Source organism: Antechinus flavipes, chromosome 3, assembly GCF_016432865.1.
Source record: "Antechinus flavipes isolate AdamAnt ecotype Samford, QLD, Australia chromosome 3, AdamAnt_v2, whole genome shotgun sequence".
Taxonomy (NCBI): Eukaryota; Metazoa; Chordata; class Mammalia; order Dasyuromorphia; family Dasyuridae; genus Antechinus; species Antechinus flavipes.
In genome coordinates, this window is record NC_067400.1 from 236,774,886 (window position 1) to 236,798,957 (window position 24,072).

Genomic DNA, 24,072 nt, shown 5'->3' on the forward strand with positions numbered 1-24,072 from the left:
GAGTACCTGGCAACAAGGAGAAAGCCAGGATGGAGATTTGAGGGACAAAGAAGGGCAAAAGCCCTCATGCTTCAAATGCAGACTGCAGGAAAGTGATTCTAAACAATACTTGCCTAACTGATAAAAAAAAAAGTCCCTCTTCCCAATGAGGGGATTTTGCCTAGGATAGCTGTTTTTATTAGCACCAGGCCTGGATGGTGGGTCTGGGAGAACATGGGGAGGAAGGAGACAGGGGTCTGGCCTTATGGAAACACTTAGGAGGAGACCCAGAGCAGAGGGAGGGGGCCAGAAGCTGTGGGAACAATGGCGGGGGGGGAGAGGGGAGTTCTTACCTCTGGGCTGGAGTAGTGAGAAGGCTTGCTGCCTTCACTTCCACTGGAGCTGCTTTCGCTCTCCGAGTCGGAGCCGGAGCTGCTTTCCGAGTCGCTGGAGCTGCTGCTGCTGCTGCTGGAGCTGCCGCTGCTCGACCCTTTGCTGGAGGGGCCCGAGGGTCTGCTATTGGACTGCTGCTGAACCACCGCGCTGCCGGCCCCACGGACAACCCACCGAGGAGGAAAAGAGAACAAAATAAACAAACAAAAACATCACCCAGCTCCGTGTTCTTTTTTTTTTTTTTTTTGTTAAGGCTCTCCGGTCCCAGCTATGTGCATACCTACAATCTGGAATTGGGACTTAAAAAAAAATCATGGTTAGTAGAATCCGACTGGGAAAAAAAAAAAACCCAAAACTGGGCCAGGAAGTTGATGCCTCTAATATTCGGGCACTGGTTACTTGTGTGTCAGTTTTAGTAGGGAAGAAACTTTTTTTTCCCCCCCAATTGCCCATTTCTATTGTGTTGATGCATGAGTGAGGACTTTTCAGGTGCATTTCAAAGCCTGTTGTAACAGGAAAGGAAGAGAAAAAACTGAGTGCTTGAAATGCCCCCCAAAATTGTAGAAATGATCGCTGATTACTTCATTATTGTCGCTAAGGAGAACGCAGAGAGACAGCAGGGATTAGGAAAAACAATGTGGTTAGAAAAATTGGCATGTTCTCCATTCTGCTTTATGCCTGAGTTTTCTGAGGAGCTTGGGCCAACCCGTGTTATATAGCCCTGTCTCCTCCCATCTTGCAGCCTACACTCAGTCTGAAGCTGCTGTCCCCCACACTAGCAGGGTCGTCTGCACAAACAATGAGCTTCTTTTGCATCCTTATAGGATTGGGGCCTACTCTGCAAGCACATTTTTAGATTCCAGACCTTTACAATTCAAAACCCATGCAGCCGTTTACAGGAATAGCATTTTAAAATTCATACTTGATGTTCACATTCACACTCAAATTTGCCAGATCATAATCATGTATTCAAAGACAACAGGAAAAATTGACTCTTTCCAAAGGTAATTAACCATAAAAATTCAAATAGCATACAACCCAAGCAAAGATTTTTTTTTCTGCCAAAAAACAAAAATCAACTTGAAAACTATAAAACCAAAACCACTCAGCATCCACAAAAATATTTGACATCTTCTAGGTCTTTTATTAATTAAATTGAATAAATAGTGAATGTGTGTGTGCATTTGAAAATTAATTTAAAAACTTGAGAAAACAATAGTTCCTGGGACACACTGATTCATCTAGTCAGCAAAATTCCTGCTTGCCATTTACTTGTGGCTTGTTGCCCGTAAGGGATTGTACTTTAATAAATAGCCAGCTAATTGGAAATTATCTACATTATGGTTCAAAGTACATGATGTCTTAGATTACATAAAAATTCTTTTGAAGTAATTTTTATCGATAGTTTTTGGTTGTATATATTGCCCAGATTTTCTTTTTAGTCTCCTCCCATTATTAGAGTCCTATACCTTATAACAAAGAATTTTTAAAGGGAGAGAAAATGAGATAGAAGAAAATTTTTAAAAATTCACTTAAATGCATGAATGAAAAAAGTCTCTTATTAAATGAGATGTTCCCCATCTGTGGACCCCAACCTCTATAGAGGAGAAGGGGGAGGAAGGATTCTCATCTCTGGAGCCAATTTTTTCTTTCTAATTTAAAAACATTCAATCATGATTTTTGTTCTTTTCATTTATGTTATTGTGAGTGTGTGTATTGTTTTTCTGGAGACTCTTTTAGTCTGTTTTTTGAAGTAGACTTTTTCCACCAGCATAGACACCAATAATTTCCACAGATCCCTGCCCTACTCTTCATCATATCATGGAGGTGACTCTGAACTTCTGAAGCCAGTCGATGAAGTGCAGACTGGAAAATCTCAGAGCAGGGTCACACAGACACAGAGAATAGGGTGTAGTCTACTCTCTCAGTACCAGCCAGCCTAGCCATGTATAGAGAGACTCATCACCAGAAAGATGACTAGTAGAGATGAATTCTTGGGCCATGGTGACCCACCAAAGAGATAAAAACAGTCATCCATAAATCTCAGGTCACAATGTTATTAAAATAATAGTCTTGTTTTTTCTCAAAAGAAGAACAAGGGAAGAAAACAACTTAAGGAGAATTTGAAAACAAATGATTTTTCTAACACCAGGGTTAAGGGACATCAGAGTTTGAGCGTAACTTGCCCTCATGGTTCTGATTCTTCCCCAGAATGTCATTGTCAATACCTGCTGCCTGACAAGCTTCTTTAACATCAGAGAACATCTGTACATTTATGCATTTCCCTAGCTGCTGTGATTTCATTTCCAGGCCATCATTTGTGTCTGGTGTTGAGTGAGGAATCCAGAATTTCTAGACAGAGGATAAGGGAAGTTTGAGGATAAAAGGACTATAATATATCTTTCTTCTCTCCTGACCTAAAAATCGATTTTCCCTGTTAGCTAAATAGAAATGGCTACTATTGCTGGAGTCATAAAAGAATTGTTAGACTCTGCAGGAACATCTGGAATCCATGTTAAAGAGTTCTGCTGGTAGTCCCCACCACAATGAAAAAGCCACATGGCAAAAATACTTCCTAGTTTCAAGGGATATGAAGGGAAGAGGGATGTCTCTCTTCCAAACTTTGGAAATGTAGTTGCTGAAAACTGGCAAATCAAGAAGAATAAAGAACACCTCAATTGGTTCTGGATAATGGATATTGGCTTTGATCACTGACTAGTGCATTCAAACTGCTTTAAGTTAAATAAAAAAGACAACATATGGTGCTAGTTATTAGAGTACATTCATGCTTTGTATATTCAGTGAGATACTACCACTCCCAGGGTGAATTACTAGATTTTAAAAACCATTCTTTAATTTTTCAGCAAAACATGCATTAGGCAGTCAATATATTTCTTTACTTTTATTGCCACTGTCTTATTATTATAACTAATAAATAATTATAGTATTAATATAGTAATAAGTATATAGTAATTAATATAGTAATAAGTATTATAAGTAATAAGTAATAACAGCATATAATGCCAGGTGGGCAGAATCTAAAATGTAAAACATCAAGTTGCCAAAAATGAATTCCTCAATTTAGGAAGTTTATCTACATTGACAAAATAGTTTGCTTTAAAAACATTTTTTTTAAAGAACAAAGAATTTTGAGGGATTTTTTTTTTTTGATTCATTCGAATAGCATTGAGGAGATAGAATCTATCTATGACCAAGGATGGGGTTGAGAAGTATAGACCATGAGGAAGAACAATTCAGAATATGGAACCAGGAACTTTGACTTTCCTAGGATGGGAGCAAGTCATTTCTTCCTGACATGCTTCAGGTGTTCCAGGATGTAAAATCAGGATCACTCCTACCTTTATTTCAGAGAAGCTGTCAATTACTCCTTGAGGATAACAGTGCTACTGAAATACTAAGTACTATTATCAATGTCACCACTACATGAACTAAGCTGGTTTGAGTCCAGCAGGGAGGCTGTCTTGGAGGATGACTGGCATGACCCAGTTACCTGATGAGGACAGTAATCTTGGTTTTTATTCAGTGAGAAATAAAAAGAAAGAAATTCACTAAGCCACAAGGGATTTCTAGATACAGAATTAAGAAGATACAAAAAGACCTTCATGATGTTACTTTAGGGTTTGTATACCAAGAATTATAAAAGAAAAAAAAATCAAAATCAACCAGTCAGATATTGCTTTGTTTATAAAATGCTCAAGAAGTAGTTTGAGCAATTTTTTTTTAATTAAGTGATTCAAAAAACCTTTAAAATAACAGCATCATTTTGATACAGTGGTACAAATTCTTATGAAACTAAAAAGGTGTGTAACATTTTTTGGAAGTTGAATAGTACTCAGGGTTGTGTCCTAAACCTTGAAAACTCTCAATAACATTTTTATTGATTATCACAATGTATGGAATCATGGTGGAAAAATTCTTTGCTCAGAACTATTCCTCAACTTTCCTAAAATAATGTTAGCTCACATTTGTCTCCGACTTTTAGGGTTTAGGGAGCTCTTTGCTTCCTAACAACAACCCTGGGGTATGTTGTGCAAATATTATCTGTCTTTTCCAGATGAGGAAACTGAGGCTTATGGAGATTAAATGACTACTTGCCTGGAGTTATAAAGCTGTTAAGTATCAAAGCCAAGTCTCAAATCCAGAATGTCTGCCTTTAAGACCACTGTTCTTTCCACAACATCAAGATAACTCTTAAGGATTTAAAGTCTCTTTTTAACTGCTAACCGATCTCTGGGAAAGGAGTCTCCAGAACCAACAATCTTGACCGCCAGGGAACACTTCTTTACATGTAGCTTAAATTCCTTCTGCTACAATTTACGCACATTCTCTCTTGGATGGTTTGTTTGCTTTCTGTGTTTTGGTTTCAAGAAATATTTTACTGGTTTTGTGAGTTGTTTGACTAAGTACTCTGATGCTTGAGGGAGTTCCAATTTTAATCTAAACTGTGTGCTCATCATGTCCCTTCTTTAGCTGCCAGACTAGTCTTTTTGGGAATCTGGCCCAGGCTCAGTCTGAACATGGATCTTCAAAGAACAGCCCAAGAGTACAAGCTACTGTGAATGAGGGGTCACACCTTTTGAAATGTACTGTCTGCAGTCTAGCTCATTTTGGACCCTTGCATAAATAGTGAAGGATCATCTTGATATGCTAGTTAGAAAGCTATTTGGAGACAAGGCTTTTATCTGTTCAGTATTCTGTAAAATGCTGGAGTGCCAACAGTGCCTACAAATAGTGGGAATTCCACATGTATTACAGAAAGCTACATTTCTTTCTGACTATATACCCTGTGAATACTCCATAAACACTTTCAGACCCTCTCCTCTTCCTTCCTTCCTTCTTTTCCAATATTATTTAAGGACCAAACTATAGTTGCATTGTGTAAAAATGAAAACCAATAAAAACTATCCCCAGGGACCCACAAAACAAAATTTGTCCTAATATTCACTATGTAGAGTCTTCTCAAAAGAGTTGGGTAGGTAGCACTAAAAATACTCTGTTTTTACATAGTCTCAGGGATTTGAGCATCCTAGCTATAACCTTAAAAAAAGATCGTCACTGATGTCTTATCACCAGGCAAATGTGAAAGCCTCATTAAGGAGGGAATGCTTTAATTTAAAAAAAGTAGAAGTTTCCAGATACCTAAAGATAAGAAACATGTGGAATCTTAAATCTAATGGAATATTCTCAGGGTAGAATAAATGAGGGTCCTGAAACCTACATGGCACTGAAAGCATTTAAATATTCCTCAATTTTTTGAAACAAATAGCACTTAAGTATAAAGGATAATTAGTTAAAATATGATAAGCTATCAGATGTTTTCATTCCTTCCTAGAGAGAACCTAAATGAGGCTTTCTATGGCCATTCTTCTCACTGCCCCTGCCAGGGACTTGTAGTATTCTAGGGTCTTTAATCCAGTATTCCTGGATTTCTGTCTTTCCACCTAAACAGCATCAAATACTGAAGTCTCTGCCTCAGTCTACTGAGATGTGGTACTTGGGATATTTTCTGAAGCTGTCTCTGGATAGGAAAAAGGAATAAGCATTTATATAGTGCCTACTTTGAGCCAGGCACTGTATTAAGTGTTTTTTAAAAAAGAAAAAACACATTATCTCACTTAATGCTCATAACAATCCTGTGAGTTAGATACTACTGTCAATTGGACCAGTATCAGTCTCCAACTTGTGGGTGGCCAGAGCCAAACAAAGTAGCTTAGAGATGAGAGAGTCAGGAATCAAACAAAAGTTTAATTTCAAAGTGAGGGAAAGGTTCCCAAGCAGAAGTTTTACTAAGGAAAGTTTATGACTTATGGCAGGGGCTGAATTTTTAAGCATGAAAACCAGAAAAAAGTGGAAGTCAACACAATCATTCTTAGACTTCGAGTAAAGAGTTCCTACAGCATGTCTAAGCATGCAGACATTTTGGGGACAATACAGGTATTCCTGGGTCTTGTGGGGACTCTTCAAGTTATTAGAATAGTGACTATCTTAAGCTTTAAAGTTGAACCTGTGATCATTCAGTGGGGTACAGAACCAGAGTTAGCATGGTGGAACTGGTTTGGTTCACTTATAAGTTACAAGCAAGGGGATTATTCAGCGTGTCAGGAGATTTGATTGATTACTTTCTGCTGCAGTATGTCAGCTGTAGTTCCAACTCTCAGGTCAAACTCCCCTGGAACATAGGTCTAAGTAGTTAAAATCACAAATCCCATTGGGTTTGTTGTGGCTGAGATCATCCAGAGGGTGAGCACAGAGCACTGTTGTTGTACCCTTACTTGCTGGGATAACAGGGTACCTCCTAATATCCTTTCACTATTATCCACATTTTATACTTGAGGAAACTGAAGCATATAGAGGTTATGGGACTTACCTAGGCTCCCACAGCCCAGTGTTTAAAGCCAAAATTGAATTTAGGTCTTCCTGACTTCAAGCCCAGCACTCTTATTCTCTGTGCCATTGGATACCAAAATAATTTGTCATTACTCTGGCTATAACCTGATTCCCAAGTCAAAGAATCAACATGACAACTGAAAGTGCTCATTTTCAAAAAAACAAAACCCAAACCCTGCTTTTCTATAGTTTGGTAAGGACAATTCAGTGAAGGCCTACTTCACTGAGAAATGGTGTTAATGGAAACAAATCACTACCTGTCTGGTGGAAGTGAGCAAAGCAGCTCAGTTATGTAAGGGAGATTTTTTTTTGGGGGGAGGGGTTATCTCCAACATCTAATATGGTGTCTGTAACATTATAGGTACTTTCAAATGCTTGATGATTGACGGGATATATCCAAGAAAGGAAGAAGAATGTTATCAATTCTTCTGCCCACAAGGCTAATATTCTTTCAAACTGTATCACATGATTTCTTTAAGCTTAATGTCTTTTTCCTTTAAATATTAAAAACTCACATTTACAAGTTATAAAATATTTTCTTCACAAAATCCTGTGAATTATGTAAATGTAACCTACTGCCTGCTAGTACAAGGCTATTCATGTTGTTAGATCATGTCTCGGAACAACAGCAATTTTAAAAAATCCTGGACAAGCTCCACAAATGTTACCCATAGTCTAGAAATGAAACTCTGGGTTTACACAGTTGTAGCTCAATTTCATAAATTACTTTTGGTTTATGTCACTACCAAGGCTTTTCTCCTGGAATATCAGAATTTGACTCACATTTAGGTATACATAAAAAAATAAAAAATTTAAAAGTAAAGGTTCTTCAATTTCCACAGTAGTATTCAGGCTGGCAAAGTACCCAATTTAGTATTATAAATAGTGCATGTTTATGTCTAGCCATTACTTAAGCAATCTTCTTCAAATATAGAATTAAAAAGAAAAGGCAAGTTTATAACTTATCAGATGGATACCACCCTTACTTGAATAAAGGTCTTGTTCATGTTTACTTTATTGACAAATCACTGACACTGAAAAGGGGTTAAATTTATAAGGGTTTAACTTGATTGAGAAGATACAAGAATACATAGCTTCTGCATAATATTATTACTCTCATTTTATAGGTGAGAAAAATGAATTAGTAACTTTTTAGCCAGTTCACAAAAAGAGGTCTTCTGACTCTAAAATTAGTGCTCTTTATCTTACAAAGGAGTATAGAAGCAAATTTGCTTGTTTAACTCAGAGATCAGGCATCAAGATCAAGAAGAAGAATAAGTAGCATTTGTATTGCAAAAGATTTTTTTTTACAAAAATCTCATTTCATCTTCACAACAACCCTGGGAAGTAGGTGCTATTATTAATCCTCCCTTCCCCTTCTCCCTTCTCCCCATCTCCACCAACTCAGGAAATTAAGACAGACAGAGATTAAGTGACTTACATGGAGTCACAAAGCCAGTAAATGTCTGAAATCAAATTTGAACTCAGATCTTAAGGGTCTAGTGCTCCATCCACTGGGCCACCTGGTTTCCTCTAAATTAAATAAGGCTTTAAGGTTTGCCAAGGACTCTATAAATATTAGCTTCTTTGAGAATATGGAGCTAAAGATCAGCTTTTAAATCCACTAAGATTTCAACAGGCTCTATCTGCTGATTCAGCTCTTCCTACTGGACTAACATTAGATTAAGGAGTCTGAATTCACATAATGGATTAGGAACAATATAAGACGGTGTACTGAGACACTGGTAAAATGTAAAAACTATCAAATGAGATATTTATAAAGCATTTAGCACAGTATGTGGTGTATAGTGGGCACTCTAACAAATGCTTATTAGCTTCCTTTCCCTTTCTTCCCCATTGGAAAAAAAATTTTTTTTAAATTTTGATTGTAGTTGTTTTTAACCATCAGGTTAAAATTTAAGGTTTGTAGAACTGAAAAAGTTACTTTGCAAGACATAATTATTAGACCTGAAAAGTGGCCCAAGTTCTGATTTTAGTAAAGGCTAAATTGTAAACAGCTGGCAAACTGAACTCTTGCCAAAGGGAAATATAAAGGTAGAGCCATCTTTTCCCCTTCTCTTATTCCATAGTCCAAAGAAATACATGGTAGAAGACAAAGACAGAAGCTAAAACTGTTGATATTCTTGATTGATTTGAATAATGCCAACTGGGTGCTTAAGAAATTAAACTGGGGAGAAATCGTGGATTTTGTAAACTTTTAAACTAATGGAGAGTATTAAATGATAGAAAAGAATCAAGGTTTTTGGTCTCCGGATCTGAATCTAGAAATATGTGATGGGAACTCTCTTAAAGGTGGAGATTAAGTAGGGGCCAAACTTTTCTATGGCGAGAGACCAACAATATAGGTGGCCAAAAGGATTAACCTCAATAAGAAGTCTCTGGTTGTATTATTTTGCCGGAGGTAGATTACCCTTCGGATAACTATCTCCCATCAGCCAAGGTTAAGTTTTAAGTTTTTTTGCCTTTGATGAAAAGCAAACCCAACTACAGAAACCTCAGCTATAATTTTTCGGATTTTTCCTGGGCTATGTAATTCAGTAAGTGAACCAAACCTAGGATTCCTTGCTAGAAGAAATTAAAAACATCATTCATTGGCTATGACCTACAGCAAGAGAAAAAGCCTATATGTTGGGTAGTGGCTAGGATGTTGAATTAAATATTGAGAGTAAGTTGTTCATCACAGAGGTTGAGAAGGGTTCTGTTTTACTTGCAATAAAGTTTACTTTGCTATTGTAAATTGTGCACTTAAAGAACAAATTAATATCCCTGTACCTCCCTAAATTTTCCTAGATTTCCTAATTCTATCTATAGCCCTAATGTCATTAAAGTCTTCAAAAAAAATTCTTACACTTCACGCATGAAGTAAGACTGATGATATATAGTTTACATCAGTATAGTGTTTCATATTACAAAATACAGTATGTACATATTCTTATTTAATTTTCATACTATTTTGGTAATTACTAAAAAACAACAATAACAACAACAAACAGAGGAAGGCCTCTAGAATATCAAGTGAATTCCCTCTAAGTTTTGACAGAAAGACATGAACAAGAATTGGAGGATGAAGGGGTATAGATAAGTCAACATCCACACTGGTGAAAAGAATATTCACCTTGAAAATATCAAGGAACCATTGAAATATTGAGCTAATAACTATATGAAGTAAGAAACTTCTACTTTTTTTTGACCAGTAAACATATTGATACACTGAAGTGGAGTAATTTGCTTTTGTCACACAGGAAGCAAGTAGCAGAAGTGTGACCAAATCTTGGCTTTTGTGACTCAAGTCCTGTGTTCTAATATATTAAGCCTCCTTGGGACATAATTATGTAGATCTTTTGGAGGAGACTGCCCAAAGGACATATAAAGAAAAGACATATAAAAATCCCAATGACCCACTATGGGACTATACCAAATTAATATTGTCTGAGAGATATATGAAATAATTAGAAAGCCAAAAAAGGCCTGAAATTGAAGAATTTTGAGAATGCTGGCAAGAATGAGATTGCTATTTTCAGTGAGCACTGCTAAAAATGTCCGGATAAATTTACTTCAACTGTATATGAAGAAGATTCCAACTACATGATGACATGAAGCTGAATCCCTTCATAGCCCAAACAAGAGGGGGGAAAAAGAGTGGAATGCTAATCCAAAATATCCCAGGATGGAAATGACAGTGAGGAAATACCAAGGGAAGCCAGGACTGCAAATAATCAAACATTCCAAGTCACTAAGTGCAATATTTCAGATCTACATCCAAAAAATATAGTGCAACAGTGGGAAGAAAGGAGCTAAATCCAGAGGAAAGGGCTGGAGACTTCATTAGGTATGACCATGAAAGGAGATATCACATATCACATGCCAACACTCCGGATTTTCAGGGCTGAATAAAGACTGAATGATTTTTAAAAATTATTTATTTTAGAAAAAGTCTGGGAATCGTAGAATGTCAAAACTTGAAGGGACCTTTGAGATCATATAATCCAATGTCACCATTTTGCAGATAAAGAAATTGAGATAGGATAGCTGAAATCTGAAAACTGGTGGTAGGAAATAGCTACATTTCTTTTGGCTTATTTTATCATGTCTGAGTTAACTTTTCTGTCCTCTCAGGAAACTGAACAGATAGATCCTTTATATTTTCCCTTTATTGCTATTTCTTGTTGTCTTTGTATTTTCCTTTATAAGTATAGGATTGATACTTTGCATATCTAGTTTGGGCTAAAAATATGTCTTGATTAAATCAAATAAATAAGAACTTATTGAGTTCCTGCTATGTTCCAGGCACTGCACTAAGTGCTAGAGATAACAAACAATCACGTACAAACAAGATAAAAGAAAGAACATGTTAAAAACTGTTAGAAGGAAGCCACCGGCAATAAAGAGAGCCAGGAAGGGTTTCTTTCAGAATTTGAGATTTTAGCTGGAATATGAACGAAGCCAGGGAAGCTAAAAGACAGAGATGAGAAATGAGAGAGTTCAAGATCTGGGAGACAACCAGTGAAAATGCCCAGGGTCAAGAGATGGAGGTCAAGGAAGCTCATTTCATTGGAACACAGTATGTAGAGGAGAGCTAAGTGGACTGGAAAGGTAGGAAGAGGTCAAGTTGTGAAAAACTCTAAGAGAGAAAAACAGAAGATTTTATATTTAATTCTGAACCACTGGAGTCAATTGATTAGAGGGCTGACTACTCAGTCACTGTGCTAGGTATCAGGGATTTAAAAGAGACAAGGACAAAATAATTAGAAAGCTAGACAAAGCAGAAAGAGAATGCAGCAGAAAAAGAATCCAGAGAGGAAATCTCATGTGAGATGTACTATATAGAAGAAAAGCATTACTGTTATTAAGGCAGAACATTTGGCTACACTTTGTGTTTCATAGAAAAAAACTACCAAGATTTGGTACATTCATCAACTGGATTTTCTGACAAAACCAGGACTTATGCAAAAGTAATATACAAAAAGTACATCACATAAAAATGTAGAAAAGCATGTTTTTTAAAAATTAATAACCCTATAAAGTAGATAAAAATGTAAAAGTGCTATTGTACCATTAGAATAGATATTTCTAAAAATTCATATTCTCTTCCCTTATTGTTGGGAACCAATTTTTATCCTTTCACCTATAAAAAGGGAAGCCTGGAGGTCCACTTATGGTAAACTGGAACCAGGTCAACAACAAGGGGAAGACGGATGAGAATGTACCTCATTTACTCTGGAGTTAAGTGGGGAACCAGTCTTGGGAAAGAGAATCAAAGTCTAAGGAACCCTTAGGCAACATAGATCCCCCAAAGTCCTGAAAATACCTTGGGCCCCAAGGGAAGGTCACAAGAAAGTAGAATATACCACATCTGGCAGAAAAAGAGTGTTTTTAAGTGGGAAAGTTCTAAAGTTAGAGATAAAGTATGGCTCATATTTTATCTCATGCTCCTAACCTATTTGAAAATTTAGCCATTGCAGATGTAAAAAAATTCTACTTAATCCATTTGGAGCACTTGTATATTTTTAACAGGGCAAGGAGGAAATGTCCTATGTGGGAATTAAACATTTTAAAACAACTTTGGACTCCCAAATGCTTTATCACTGTCATACATTCAAAATGGCCAAATCTAATTGGTGGGGTTTAAGTTGTTTTCTATTTTTCAGTTCTATAGCATGCTGAACGCCAATAAATAATCTATTCTTAAGCTCATGTCCCTATTTACCTTATAACTTCTGGCTTCTTCAGATTCATGGAGTTGGCTATTTACCATCATAAAGAATATGTACTAATTTATACTTTAATATATTTAACATCTACTGGTCATCCTGCCATCTAGGGGAGGGGGTGGGGGGAAGAAGGGGAAAATTGGAACAAAAGGTTTGGCAATTGTCAATGTTGTAAAGTTACCCATACATATAACTTGTAAATAAAAAGCTATGAAATTAAAAAAAAAAGAAGAATATGTATAACTTGTGCTACAGCTTTCTTGGGTTCAGGAATTTTCCAACTACAGAAACATGTATACATACATATACATATATATATACACAAATAAGTTTATGTGTATATATATACATGTGCCATATACCACCTAAAATATTATAAAGTATAATTTTACATATTAGAAGTCTTTATATAACTATATGAATATACATATATCTATATGCACATGTATGTATGGATGTATACACAGATACACATACACACATTCCTTCTTGTCTATTAAAGGTATAAATGGTAAAATAAGGCTACACAAGCTTCTCAGGTTTTGTAGAGAAGAAATAACCTCTAAATCTGTGGCTTTGAGGTTTGGTATCTAGATGGTATCATTTTAGATGAATAATATCTTACATGTGGAATATAGAGATGTTCTTTCATGAATGAAAGAACAAAGGGAGAAAGCTCTAACTTTCTGTGAGCCGTCAAAATAATCTCTGATTTTGCTGAAAATAGTTCTTCAGGTAGATTCTGAAATTCATTTCCAGTCACTGTGAATAAGACACCAATCATCTATTTTTACATCCAAGTGTTTGATTTTGCTTACTTCAAGAATTATCCTTCCAGCATCCCTATTTCCAAAACAGGCACTATTGAGTTTGAGAATTTGTTTTTTGAAAAGCCAAAACAGATAACAACCCTTGCCATTGCTGTCAGTTCTGAACTGAGGGCTTTAAATGGGTTGGATCCCTCTGTTCTCTTCCTGGAGATGGAACTGTTCCCATGAGTCTATTAATATCTTTGAGAAACAGAGAAATGTTTTCATACCTCATTCATGTAATGGATGAGATCTGAAATGGGAGTCATGATGGGTGAGAGCCCTGGAGGTTGTTTGGGCTGTCACAATATATAATGCTTCTGTGAAAAGAGTGCATTAGCTTAGGCACGCCACCTCTGCTCAGTACGGCTAATAAAGTATCACTGCCAGGAACTGGAGTTCATAGAGAGACTCCACCTTTATTTTAACACTGTCCTTGAAAGTCGCTTAAGAAGCTTATGTAAGCTCTATGTGCCCGCTGCTGACCAGAACCTAAATCACCCTGGTTCTCTGTGCCCCAGGATCAGGTGCACAGTGGGTTCCCCTCAGTGATGCTGAAGTACAAAAAAAAAAAAATCACAAAACAAAAAAAAATCTCCGAAAAGGGCCACTTTTGGGTCTGACTGTCTGCTCCCTATCTTTCTGTCTCTTTCCTCTGTCTTCTTCGTTTCCTCTCTGTCCCTGGGTAGCATCCAAATGACAAAAAAAGCTAGATGAACCGCCTGTGTAACTCCTCTCCTGCTGGGAGGGCCTGCAAAAATGAAATAAGGTGAAGGTAATCCAGGTATTAATGGCTTTCTTGGTCAGAGTGTGGCAGGCCCGGCTCTGCAAGATGAAAGGGTGCTTGAAACCTGGTGCTGCATTAACTTGGGGATGAAGTGATTAGTCAGCAGGCTGACAGCTGGGCTAGGAGACTGGTGCCAGATTCCAATGTATGCTCTCCACGGCTGCCAAGTGTTTGCTTGTCGCCCCAGATAAATGGAGCATCAGCAGTGTTTTATTTGACCTGCTCACAAGAAAAATAAAGCAACTCTGACTTCCTCGGTGTGTTTGTCATTGACCTTGCATCTGCTCGATGGGAGCAGGGAGCCTCCCTTCCGAGGACCTGAGCTGGTTAACTCTTAGTCTGATGGGTTCTACACCAAGGCCAAACATTCAGACTGGAAAAAAAACCCACCTTCTGTAAAGATAATTGCCTTTATGTTGGAAAGGTCTTAGTAATGCATCATCTGGGGTATGCAAAAGAGGGGCTTGTGAAGCTATTTAAAAATCCCTCCTGATACTAGGATAGCAAATTAAATGTTACATGAGCTGCTTGATACACAAGGAAGGAAGTTTATTAGAATAATTTTTTGTTAAGTGTCAAGTGTCTGAGGCCAGATTTGAACTCAGGTCCTCCTGACTTCAGGGCTGGTGCTCTATCCACTGTACCACCTAGCTACCTCTATTAGAATAATTTTTAAGAAGTATTGACTTTAGGATCAGAAAGCCAGAGTTCAATTCCTGTCTTTCACATCTACTATAAATATAAATTTAGCTGATTTACTCAACCTCTTTGGGTCTCAATGTCCTTATCTGAAAATGAAGTTTCTGGGGTCTTTTTCGGCTCTAGATATTTGATCCCATGCTACAAAATCTGTGAACAGGTATAAATTAGGAATAGCTACCATACACTCCCATATAATACTGGATTCCATAATATGAAGAGACACACCATATGGTAGATTTTGAATTTACCCAGTTCTTAAAGTATTAGGGTCTAGTTGGAGAGAGTCTACATTAGACTCAGAAATCTCCACCCTTACCCCCATGTATTTTCTATCTCAGCCCCCTGACCTGGACCTAATTTCTCTAGGCTTCAGGTTACTCATATGTAAAAAAAGAAAACAACTGAATTAGTTGACTAAGTCTGACTTTAAATTTATGATTCCTATTATGATCATCATCCATGAATTTATCCAAATTCTTAACTAGGTTTATTCTTAAAGGAACTCTAGATGGTCATTCTTAAACTTTTGCTCTTTAATGAGTTTAATAATCCTTGATGCGATAGAATTTCATCTGAACTATTTTTTATATATATTTACTGATGTTTTCATTTTTATATTGTTATAGTCTTCTATGTATTCATTTCTCTCCCTTTTCTCAAGAATCATCCCACATGACAAGAATTTTTTTGTTGTTGATTATTTGGGGTTATTGGGGTTAAGTGACTTGTCTAGGGTCACACAGCTAGAAAGTATAAGTGTCTGGGGCCACATTTGAACTCAGGTTCTCTTGACTTCAGGGCTAGTACTCTATCCACTTTGCCATCTAGCTGTCTCTAGAAATATTTTTCAAAGAGGAAAAAAAAGTCAGGAAAAATTACCTGTACATTGAAAATAATCTAAAAACATGCAGTGTGTAGCACCTGTGGATATTCCACCCTCCAAGAAGGAATAGATTCGAATAAATTATTCATTAATGATAGTAGTAGGAATGATTCTTTATTTTGTATATAGCACAACTTTTCAAAGCACTTTAAAATCCATCATATAATTAATCTCATAAAATCCTGTGAAGACAGGTATTTTATAACTAATATTGTTAATTTTTGTTTTACATATTTTATTATATTATGGTGTTTATTGGAGAAAATATCCCTTGTCCTCATGAAGCTGATGGTTTGGGAGAATAGTATACATATACTAACATCTAAAACAGTCAAAGGTAAGTAGTAGAAAGATAGAAAATGACATGTTGTGAAATTCAAGGTGGAAAGATTATTATTAATGGGAAGAGAAGAGGGAGTTAGAGTAACAATGAAGGTTTTGTATTTTTAAATTTATTTATAAAATAATAATAGCTTTTTTATTTTTCAAAATACACGCAAAGGTAATTTTCAACATTCTCTCTTACAAAACCTTGTGTTCCAAATTTTTCTCTCTCCCTTAGACAGCAAATTATCTAATATAAGTTAAACATGTACGAATCTTCTAAACATATTTCTACATTATCATAAGGCTTTGTATTCTAAAAGATGGATAGGAATTTAACAAATAAAGAGGAGAAAGAAATATATTTCCAATTATGAAGTCAGATTAAATGCAAAAGGGTTAGAAAGTAGAAGACATTTTGGGGGGGCTGATAATAGTCAAGTTTGACTGGACCATATTGTTGAAAAAATATGGTAGCACTATGTATTGTACTGGGCTTATGAAGAAGCAAAAGATGTTAAAGTCTCACTTGAAAGTCAGAATTCATGGGGTTCAAGAAAGAATACCTGGTGAGGAAATAGTGGTGCTTGATATAGGCAACATTTTCAGGAGTTTGGAAGTGAAGAGGAGGAGAGATGAAATGGTAGATGAGTGAGGCTGAATAGCCAAGGAATCAAGAAGTTTGAGGCACTGGGTAGTGGATTAATTACTCAAGATCACACAGTTAGCAGGGGAATTAAGAGAACCCAGATCTCTTGATTTGTACCCAATCTATAAGAAAGACATTTCCCCTGTAATAATTGATAGAAATAATTGGTCCTCTCTTCTGGCTTCTGTAGCATTTTTTTTTTTTTTTACAATCTCATCTAGTGAAATTTCTCTTGTTTTCCAAATCTATAAGGACCTCTCTTCTCCCAATATCCTTTCTCTTTTCTGGTATTTCCCCAAACTACACCTGTAAAATCTAACTCCTGGGTATTTATGCTAAAATGGTATAGATCATTCTATGGGGCGGCCATCAAAAAAAACTTTCTTTTTTTTAATGCTCTTTACAGTTTTTATTTGGTTGTTCTAACTTGTTCTTACATTTCCCTTTCTCCTTTACATGAATCTGTCTGGATTACTAAATTACGAAATAAAGTAATGGTCTTGAAAATGGGCAAAGTATGGTGGGGAATCATAGAAATAAGACAGCTTTCAGATCTTAGCTTGGGATCATTTCTTACTCCTGGAAGTTCTTCTCCCAATATGATCTCTGTCTGAATAAGCAAAATCCTGTTCTCTCTTGTGTCTAAAGAAAATAAAGTGCCTCTCTGAATATCAGCAGCATGTGGTGTTTAATTTGCATCTCACCAAGGAATACCAGACACAAGGAAGATGAGCTAAAGGGATTTTTAATGGAAACCGAATTATAGTTTCTGAGACACAGAGCTGTGGCCAGAGTAGATCAAGCTGTGATCTTGTTAGCTGTTATAAATTAAGTTGGGTTTATTCCTTGGGCAGGGAAATTCTAGAGGAAAACATTTAGGGAAATTATAATTCAGCAGGAGGCGCTGTTCCTAAGAGATTGTGCAAGACTGAAATTCTGGTGCAGTATTGGTGGGAGGCTGAAGCTTATGCAATGGAGATGCTCAATATCGGGAGTAAGAGAATTCTGTCACATTTCATCCTAGCAATGGCTGCTGGGATAAAGGAACACAACCTGGGTCAGGTAATGGACATGGGCTTTGGAAGATCCCCTTTAGCATCTGGTTGGGATAAAGGACCACAACCTGCGTCAGGTAATGGACATGGGCTTTGGAGGATCCTCTTTAGCATCTGGTTGGGATAAAGTAACCCAACCTGGGTCAGGTAATGGACATGGGCTTTGGAGGATTCCCTTCAGCATCTGGTTGGGATAAAGGACCACAATCTGGGTCAGGTAATGGACATGGGCTTTGGAGGATCCCCTTAAGCGGCTGGTTCCAGGAACATGGAGTATTTAGGCTAGACTTACACTCTGATCAATCCTGATGTGCAATTGTCAAGCTAGGTCATCTTGTGGGAAGTTCATGACACCATGGGAACAGAGAAGTAGAACTCATTACCTTTCCTCCCCAAACTCCTCCCATCTTTCCTGTTGTGGAGGGTAACGCCATTCTCCCATCCTTACAAACTAGGAGTCACCTTGGTTTCCTCATTATCATATGCAATCTATTACCATTGAAAGCCCTTTATAACCTAACCTCCTTCTACCTATTAGTCTTCCTATGCAGGATAGTCTTCCTATACAGTATAGACAGTATAGTCTTCCTATACTGTACTCCCTGGCACATACTTTTAATTTTTTTCTCTGTATTTTTATTTTTATTTATTTTTTTAATTAAAGTTTTTTTTATTTTTCAAAACATATGCATGGATAATTCTTCTACATTAACTCTTGAAAAACCTTGTGTTCCAATTTCCCCTCCTTCCCCCATCCCCTCATCTAGATGGCAAGCACTCCAAATACGTTAAACATGGTAGAAATATATGTTAAATATAATGTATGCATACATATTTATACAGTTATCTCATTTCTCAGCCCTCTCTGGCTGTCTCTCATAGCTGATATGGGCTACCTAACTTTCCCCAGCTTCTTTTAAATTCCAACTAAAATCCCACCTTCAATAAGAAGCCTTCTTAATTCCAGTACCTTCTTTTTCTTAATTATTTCCTATTTAACCTGTATTTAGCTTACTTTGCATAAATTTGTTGGAATATTGTTGACTTTCCCTCCTGCAGAAGAGGGATTATCTTTTTGCTTCTTTTTGTGTCTTCATTCATTAGAATAATTTCTGGCACATAGTAGGTGTTTAATAAATATTGTTTGATTAATTGATAGTGTGTGTGTACCAGTACCAAATTTCTACTTAGACAACCTGAGTTCAAATTCTGGATCTATTTACTATCTGTGTGACAATGTACTTTGTGCCTTAGTTTCTTTATTTGTAAAATGAAGATGTTGAGCTATATGACTTTGGATATTTATTCCTTGGATAATGTGATCTTAAAAAAACAAGTTTTCCTCTTTGATATACTCTTAGTCCTGGAACAATGCAAGGTCCACCTGGGGGAGAACTAAAAACACTCAAGGTAGCAAAGATTAAGAATGAGCTTTTTTCTTCCTTTCTTAAAGGTTCATAAGCTGCACATGTACACACACACACACACACACACACACACACACACACACTCTATTGCTGACATCTTGCAAACTTCCAAAGAGGGAAACTTAATGGTGAAGGCATGTTCTGCAAATTTAGCACAAGAGCCATATATCTGATCTTTTGTGACAAGCATCAGTCTTTTATCAATTGGAATTATTGTCTCACAGTGAACATATTCTGTGATACTTTATGGTAAACTTTTTGCTGCTGACACCATTTAGGACAAAAGAATAGATAAATGCAATCTGTGGATAATAGGGTATTGTTTTTTTCTAAATCCACAATTCATTTAATCAAGCAAGCCCCAAACACACTCTATGCCTATATAGCTCTTAGCTATGTCTAAGAAGTTGCTACACTGTGACTTAGAATTTTTCTTTCTTTCTTTTTTCATCTGCTTTTCAGAATCTGATAGATGTGCTAATGAGCAGTAGGGAGAACAAATAGAATCAGAGAATTTAAGAGCTGGAAGCTACCTTAGAGATCATTATTTCGACCTTCTCCTTTTGTAGTTGAGGATAATGTAAGCAATAGGAAGGAGAAAGAAACATGAGAAGTACAGATCATTACTTCTCATCTAAAAATGAATTGCCTAAGTTTTTGTTATTCTTCCTTTTCTCCTAATAATAATTCATATTTATGGAATACTTTAATATTTTTAAAGCATTTTCTTCTCAACAACTCTGCAAGGAAGTTTTTTTCAAATATTATTAACCCCATTTTACAGATGTGATATCTCTCTCTTTCTCCGCCCTCCTACCCATCTGTACAGACAACAGTGCTTCATGGCTGCTTGTTCAGGCTGATTGCTAACTAAGTGCACTCATCCTATTCCATGATAACCTAACTGTGGTGAGATAAGATTGGAGATCCTTGCCAGAATTAGACAGCCAGGACAGAGAGCATTCCCTTCTGTTAGTGCCTCAGTTTTGTCTTGAGTCCATTATCTGCATCAGAAGTTTCCAGCATTTCTGCCTCTGAAGCATAAATTAAACAGCTTGGAGAAATGGTATCATTTGCTCTCTTTTGCTACAAAATGAAACAAACTCAAACAATTCATTTCTTAGAACTCCTGGGTCCAGATTAATCCTACATTTGGTGGTTTGTAGCCATGCATTTCTTTCTTAGATAGGTGCTTTATTGTTTTATTATGTACTGTATGGTAACTGTTATATAATATTTGTTTTTGCCTTTTTTTTGTTTTGGTTATTACCTTCCATCTTTTTCACCACAATTCAAGTTTAACTAAATAATCCATTATTTGTATAAAGAGTTCAGGAAAGACCCATAGAGAATATATGATTAATATTAACTACATCTATTACGACCAAGAGTTTAGTTTTAAGGCTAACTAGGATTTACACATCAATTTGCAAGAATTTCCTAAGTATTCACCTTGGTGCTCAACTAGGTACTATGAGAAACAAGAATGAAGGATGGTATATAATTAAGCATGAAATTATAGAGTTCAGAGTAGTTTGAGATATGAGAGTAGGGTAATTGGAGGGAAGGAATCAAACACTACTACCATTACTTCTAATACTAGACCTTTACATAGTGTTTTAATTTTGCAATATACTTTATATAGATTATTTCATTTGAGCTTTACAGTAGTCCTATGTGACATAATTCAAATATTATCCTCATTTTACAAAGAAAAAATGACACCAAGAGAAGGTAAGCTTCTTGACCGTAGCCCTCAGAGAGCTAGTAAGTGCCAAAAATGGAATTGGAATCCTGGCCTTAAATTTTTTTAAATTAATTTTATTTTAATTGTGAATCCACATCCTTTTCCTTTCACCTGCTCCCTTTCCAACTTCCATGGCCACAGACCATATTAATTAAGAAAGTCAGAAAAACAAATCCCATGCTACAGTCATATATAGTAAAGCAAAACAATATCTCATGTTGGCTATATTCCTAAAAAAAAACTCCAATTATAATCTGAATTTATCACCTGTCAGGAGATTAGTAACATATTTCATCTTGAGTCCTCTGGAATAGTGGATGCTCATTGTGTTGATAGTTTTTAATGTCTTTCAAAATTGTAAATGTTTGTAATATTGTTGTTATTACATAAATTGTTCTGATTCTGCTCACTTTTCTCTGTATCAGTTCATACAAGTCTTTCCGTGTTTTTCTGAAGTCTTCATCATTTCTTATAGCACGATAATAGTCTATTACATACACAGACCATAGCTTATTGAGCCTTTTCCAAATTGATTTTTTAACCTTCATGATTTCCATATTTTTTTACTACCACAGAAAGAACTGTTATAAAAATTTTGTGCATGTAGGTCATTTTCTTCTTTCTTTGACCTCTTTGGGATATAGAACTAATAGTGGTATCACTTGGTAAAAATGTATACAGAATTTAGGCACAATTGTTCAAATTGCTTTCTAGGATGGGTTAGATCAGTTCATAGCTCCATCCACAGTGCATTAATGTGTTTGTTTCCCCACAGTTCCTCCAGAATTTGTATTTTCCTTTTTTCTTTTCCAACTTTGCCATTCAACTTTTGGGTATGAGGTGGTGTTCCAGAGTTATTTTAATTTGAATTTCTCTATTAATAATTTAGAGCGTTTTTTATACAATTATTGATAGCTTGGATATTTTTCTCTGAAAACTGCCTCCTTTGATCACGTATCAATTAAGGAATGGCTCTTAATCTGAAAAATGTTCATCAGTTCCCTATATCTTAGAAATGAGATCTTTATCACAGAAATTTGCTTACCAAGAATACCCCTCTCCCTCATTTATCTGCTTCTTTTCTAATTTCAGCTGCACTGTGAAACCTAGTCTTTTTCCCTCCAGTCCAGAGCTCCAGTATGATTAAATTAGTTCTTTTATATAGATTTGGCATTTTGAGAAGAACATAATATTTCTCAGGCCTCTAGAGTCACATTTCATGTGAGAAAAAGAATTTAATAAGGAATTAGGACTGGAGATGAACCTTGAAAGATGTACAGGTTTTATGTACACAGAAAAGAAAAGGAAAGGCATTACAGGTAAAGCAAACAAGCAAAAGTTTAAAGGTGAGAAAAAATATGGAATACTGGGGCAATTAAGGAGCCTACACTGACTATAATGTGTTAGGAAATGTTAGGAAGCAACATTTATATGAAATAGGAATAGGAATAGGTTTGATGTCAGAAAAATATTCATATGAAACTATGAATAAGTTTGGAGTCAGAAAATCTGAATTCAAAATTCTGCTCTATAATTCCTGATCATGGAATATAAGCTCCTTGAAAGCAGGGATTTTAGCACAGTTTAGCACATGGTAAGCACTTAATAAAATGCTTGTTGACTAATTGACTGACAGCCTCTGTAGACTCTTAGCTTCTTTTCTCGGAAAGGGGGACTACATACCCATTTTCCATTGTCTGAACCATTGCAAATCTCAAAGTGCTAGTGTGACTTATCATTTCTCTTTGAAAATGCACATTATGAAAATAATTCCCTTGTCCAAAGGTTTGGGGGTCATAGTGAAAGGTATCCTAAGAAACTAGTGAGAATTGAGAGATTTCCTATTGAGTGTTAAACTGGAATCCAAATAAGAGGTGAACATAAGTAATTTAAAACAATCTTTGTAGGGGGGAGGGTGGCAAGGGGAGAGAAGAGATTCTAGCAGTCTCATTGTAATTCAATGCAACAGTCACAGTGCTGGGTGTGTATTGGCCTGGGACAGCTTGGTTGGGATTCTGTCAGCTGTTGATGGCCACATCATCTCTTTGAGCTGTACTCCACTGAGGCATCCTGCCAGTTCTGATGTACCCCCAACAGTAAATAGTGGAATCTCCGCAGATATTTAAGATTTGAAAAAAATGACATTTCACAGCAGTAGCCGGGTATGTGCTGAGTCTGTGATGGGCAATTATAAGAATGGCATTTTATTTAAAGGGATGATTGTTCAGAGTATGGCATCTGTACTCTGTGGATCATTGAAAGTGGAAAGGTTGGTTTATGGACACATGGAGTAGATGGGGGAAAAAAAGAAAGGAGGTAGCTGCAGAGAGGGGGAGGAAGGGGAAAAAAGGGAGGGAGGAGAAGAGGGAGAGAAAGGAAGTGGAATAAACTAGAATGTGGTCAATATAATTTTATTTGCTTTATTAATCCTAAGTCTGGTGCCAATATGTCTGGGTTCTGTGGCTCCCTGGCTGCACTGTCACACGGTGTGTGATCAATCCTCACTCCCATGAAATAAACCGCCCACTAGAAGGAAAACATCACTAGAATCATATGACATTTCCATAAAAATCTCAGCATTAAACCAGGCCCTATTTTGATGTAGCTTTCTCAGTAGATTTGAATAGTCCCAGCGCTACACCGCTCTGGGAAGAAGTCAGACCTCTGTATCCTGATTGCTTATTTCTTAACTGAAATATATCCCATTTCCTTGTCACTGGGCCAGGACGACCAAGAAAAAGACACAGGCCTTGGGGTATTCCTTTTGAATTGATCTACCCTGTTTCCAAAAGAATATGTCTTTCCTTTTCCAAGAAAGGAACTATCTGGGGGACGGATCTGGAGGTGGGAGAGATCTGGAGATCTATATTTATATAGGTTAAATGATGCTAAGTGTTCAAATTGGTCTTCATATGTAGATTAATTGTTTTCAGACTAGAATGAATTTGTTCAGGCCACCTGGGAGCCATTTAATACATGAGAAATCCAAAGATCCAGCTTTGAATTCTGGGACTACTACTTTCCTACTCACCTATGTGCCTTTTGAGTAAATTAATTTATTTCTTTGTTCCTTTTCCTTCACCTGCAAAATGAGGTCTGGACTAGCTCTCTAAAATCTTTTGTAACTCTAAATCCTATTCCTCACTAGGTCTTTTTAACTTTAAAATTTAACTGAGA

General features: G+C 36.5%; 1 protein-coding gene and 1 long non-coding RNA gene across 3 annotated transcripts in view; one reads left to right on the plus strand and one right to left on the minus strand.

Annotated features, from left to right (window-relative positions):
• AFF3 (ALF transcription elongation factor 3) overlaps positions 1 to 24,072 on the minus strand; it is a 658,463-nt gene that overhangs the window by 67,207 nt on the left and 567,184 nt on the right. For both annotated transcript variants that reach the window (XM_051984722.1, XM_051984720.1), the window contains exon 10: positions 333 to 522. In XM_051984722.1, the coding sequence (XP_051840682.1) occupies positions 333 to 522 (190 nt within the window). The remainder of the gene's footprint in view (positions 1 to 332; positions 523 to 24,072) is intronic.
• On the plus strand, positions 13,598 to 18,368 carry LOC127553751 (uncharacterized). The gene is made up of 2 exons (XR_007951820.1): positions 13,598 to 17,868; positions 17,939 to 18,368. It is a non-coding gene; the product is annotated as an uncharacterized LOC127553751 (long non-coding RNA).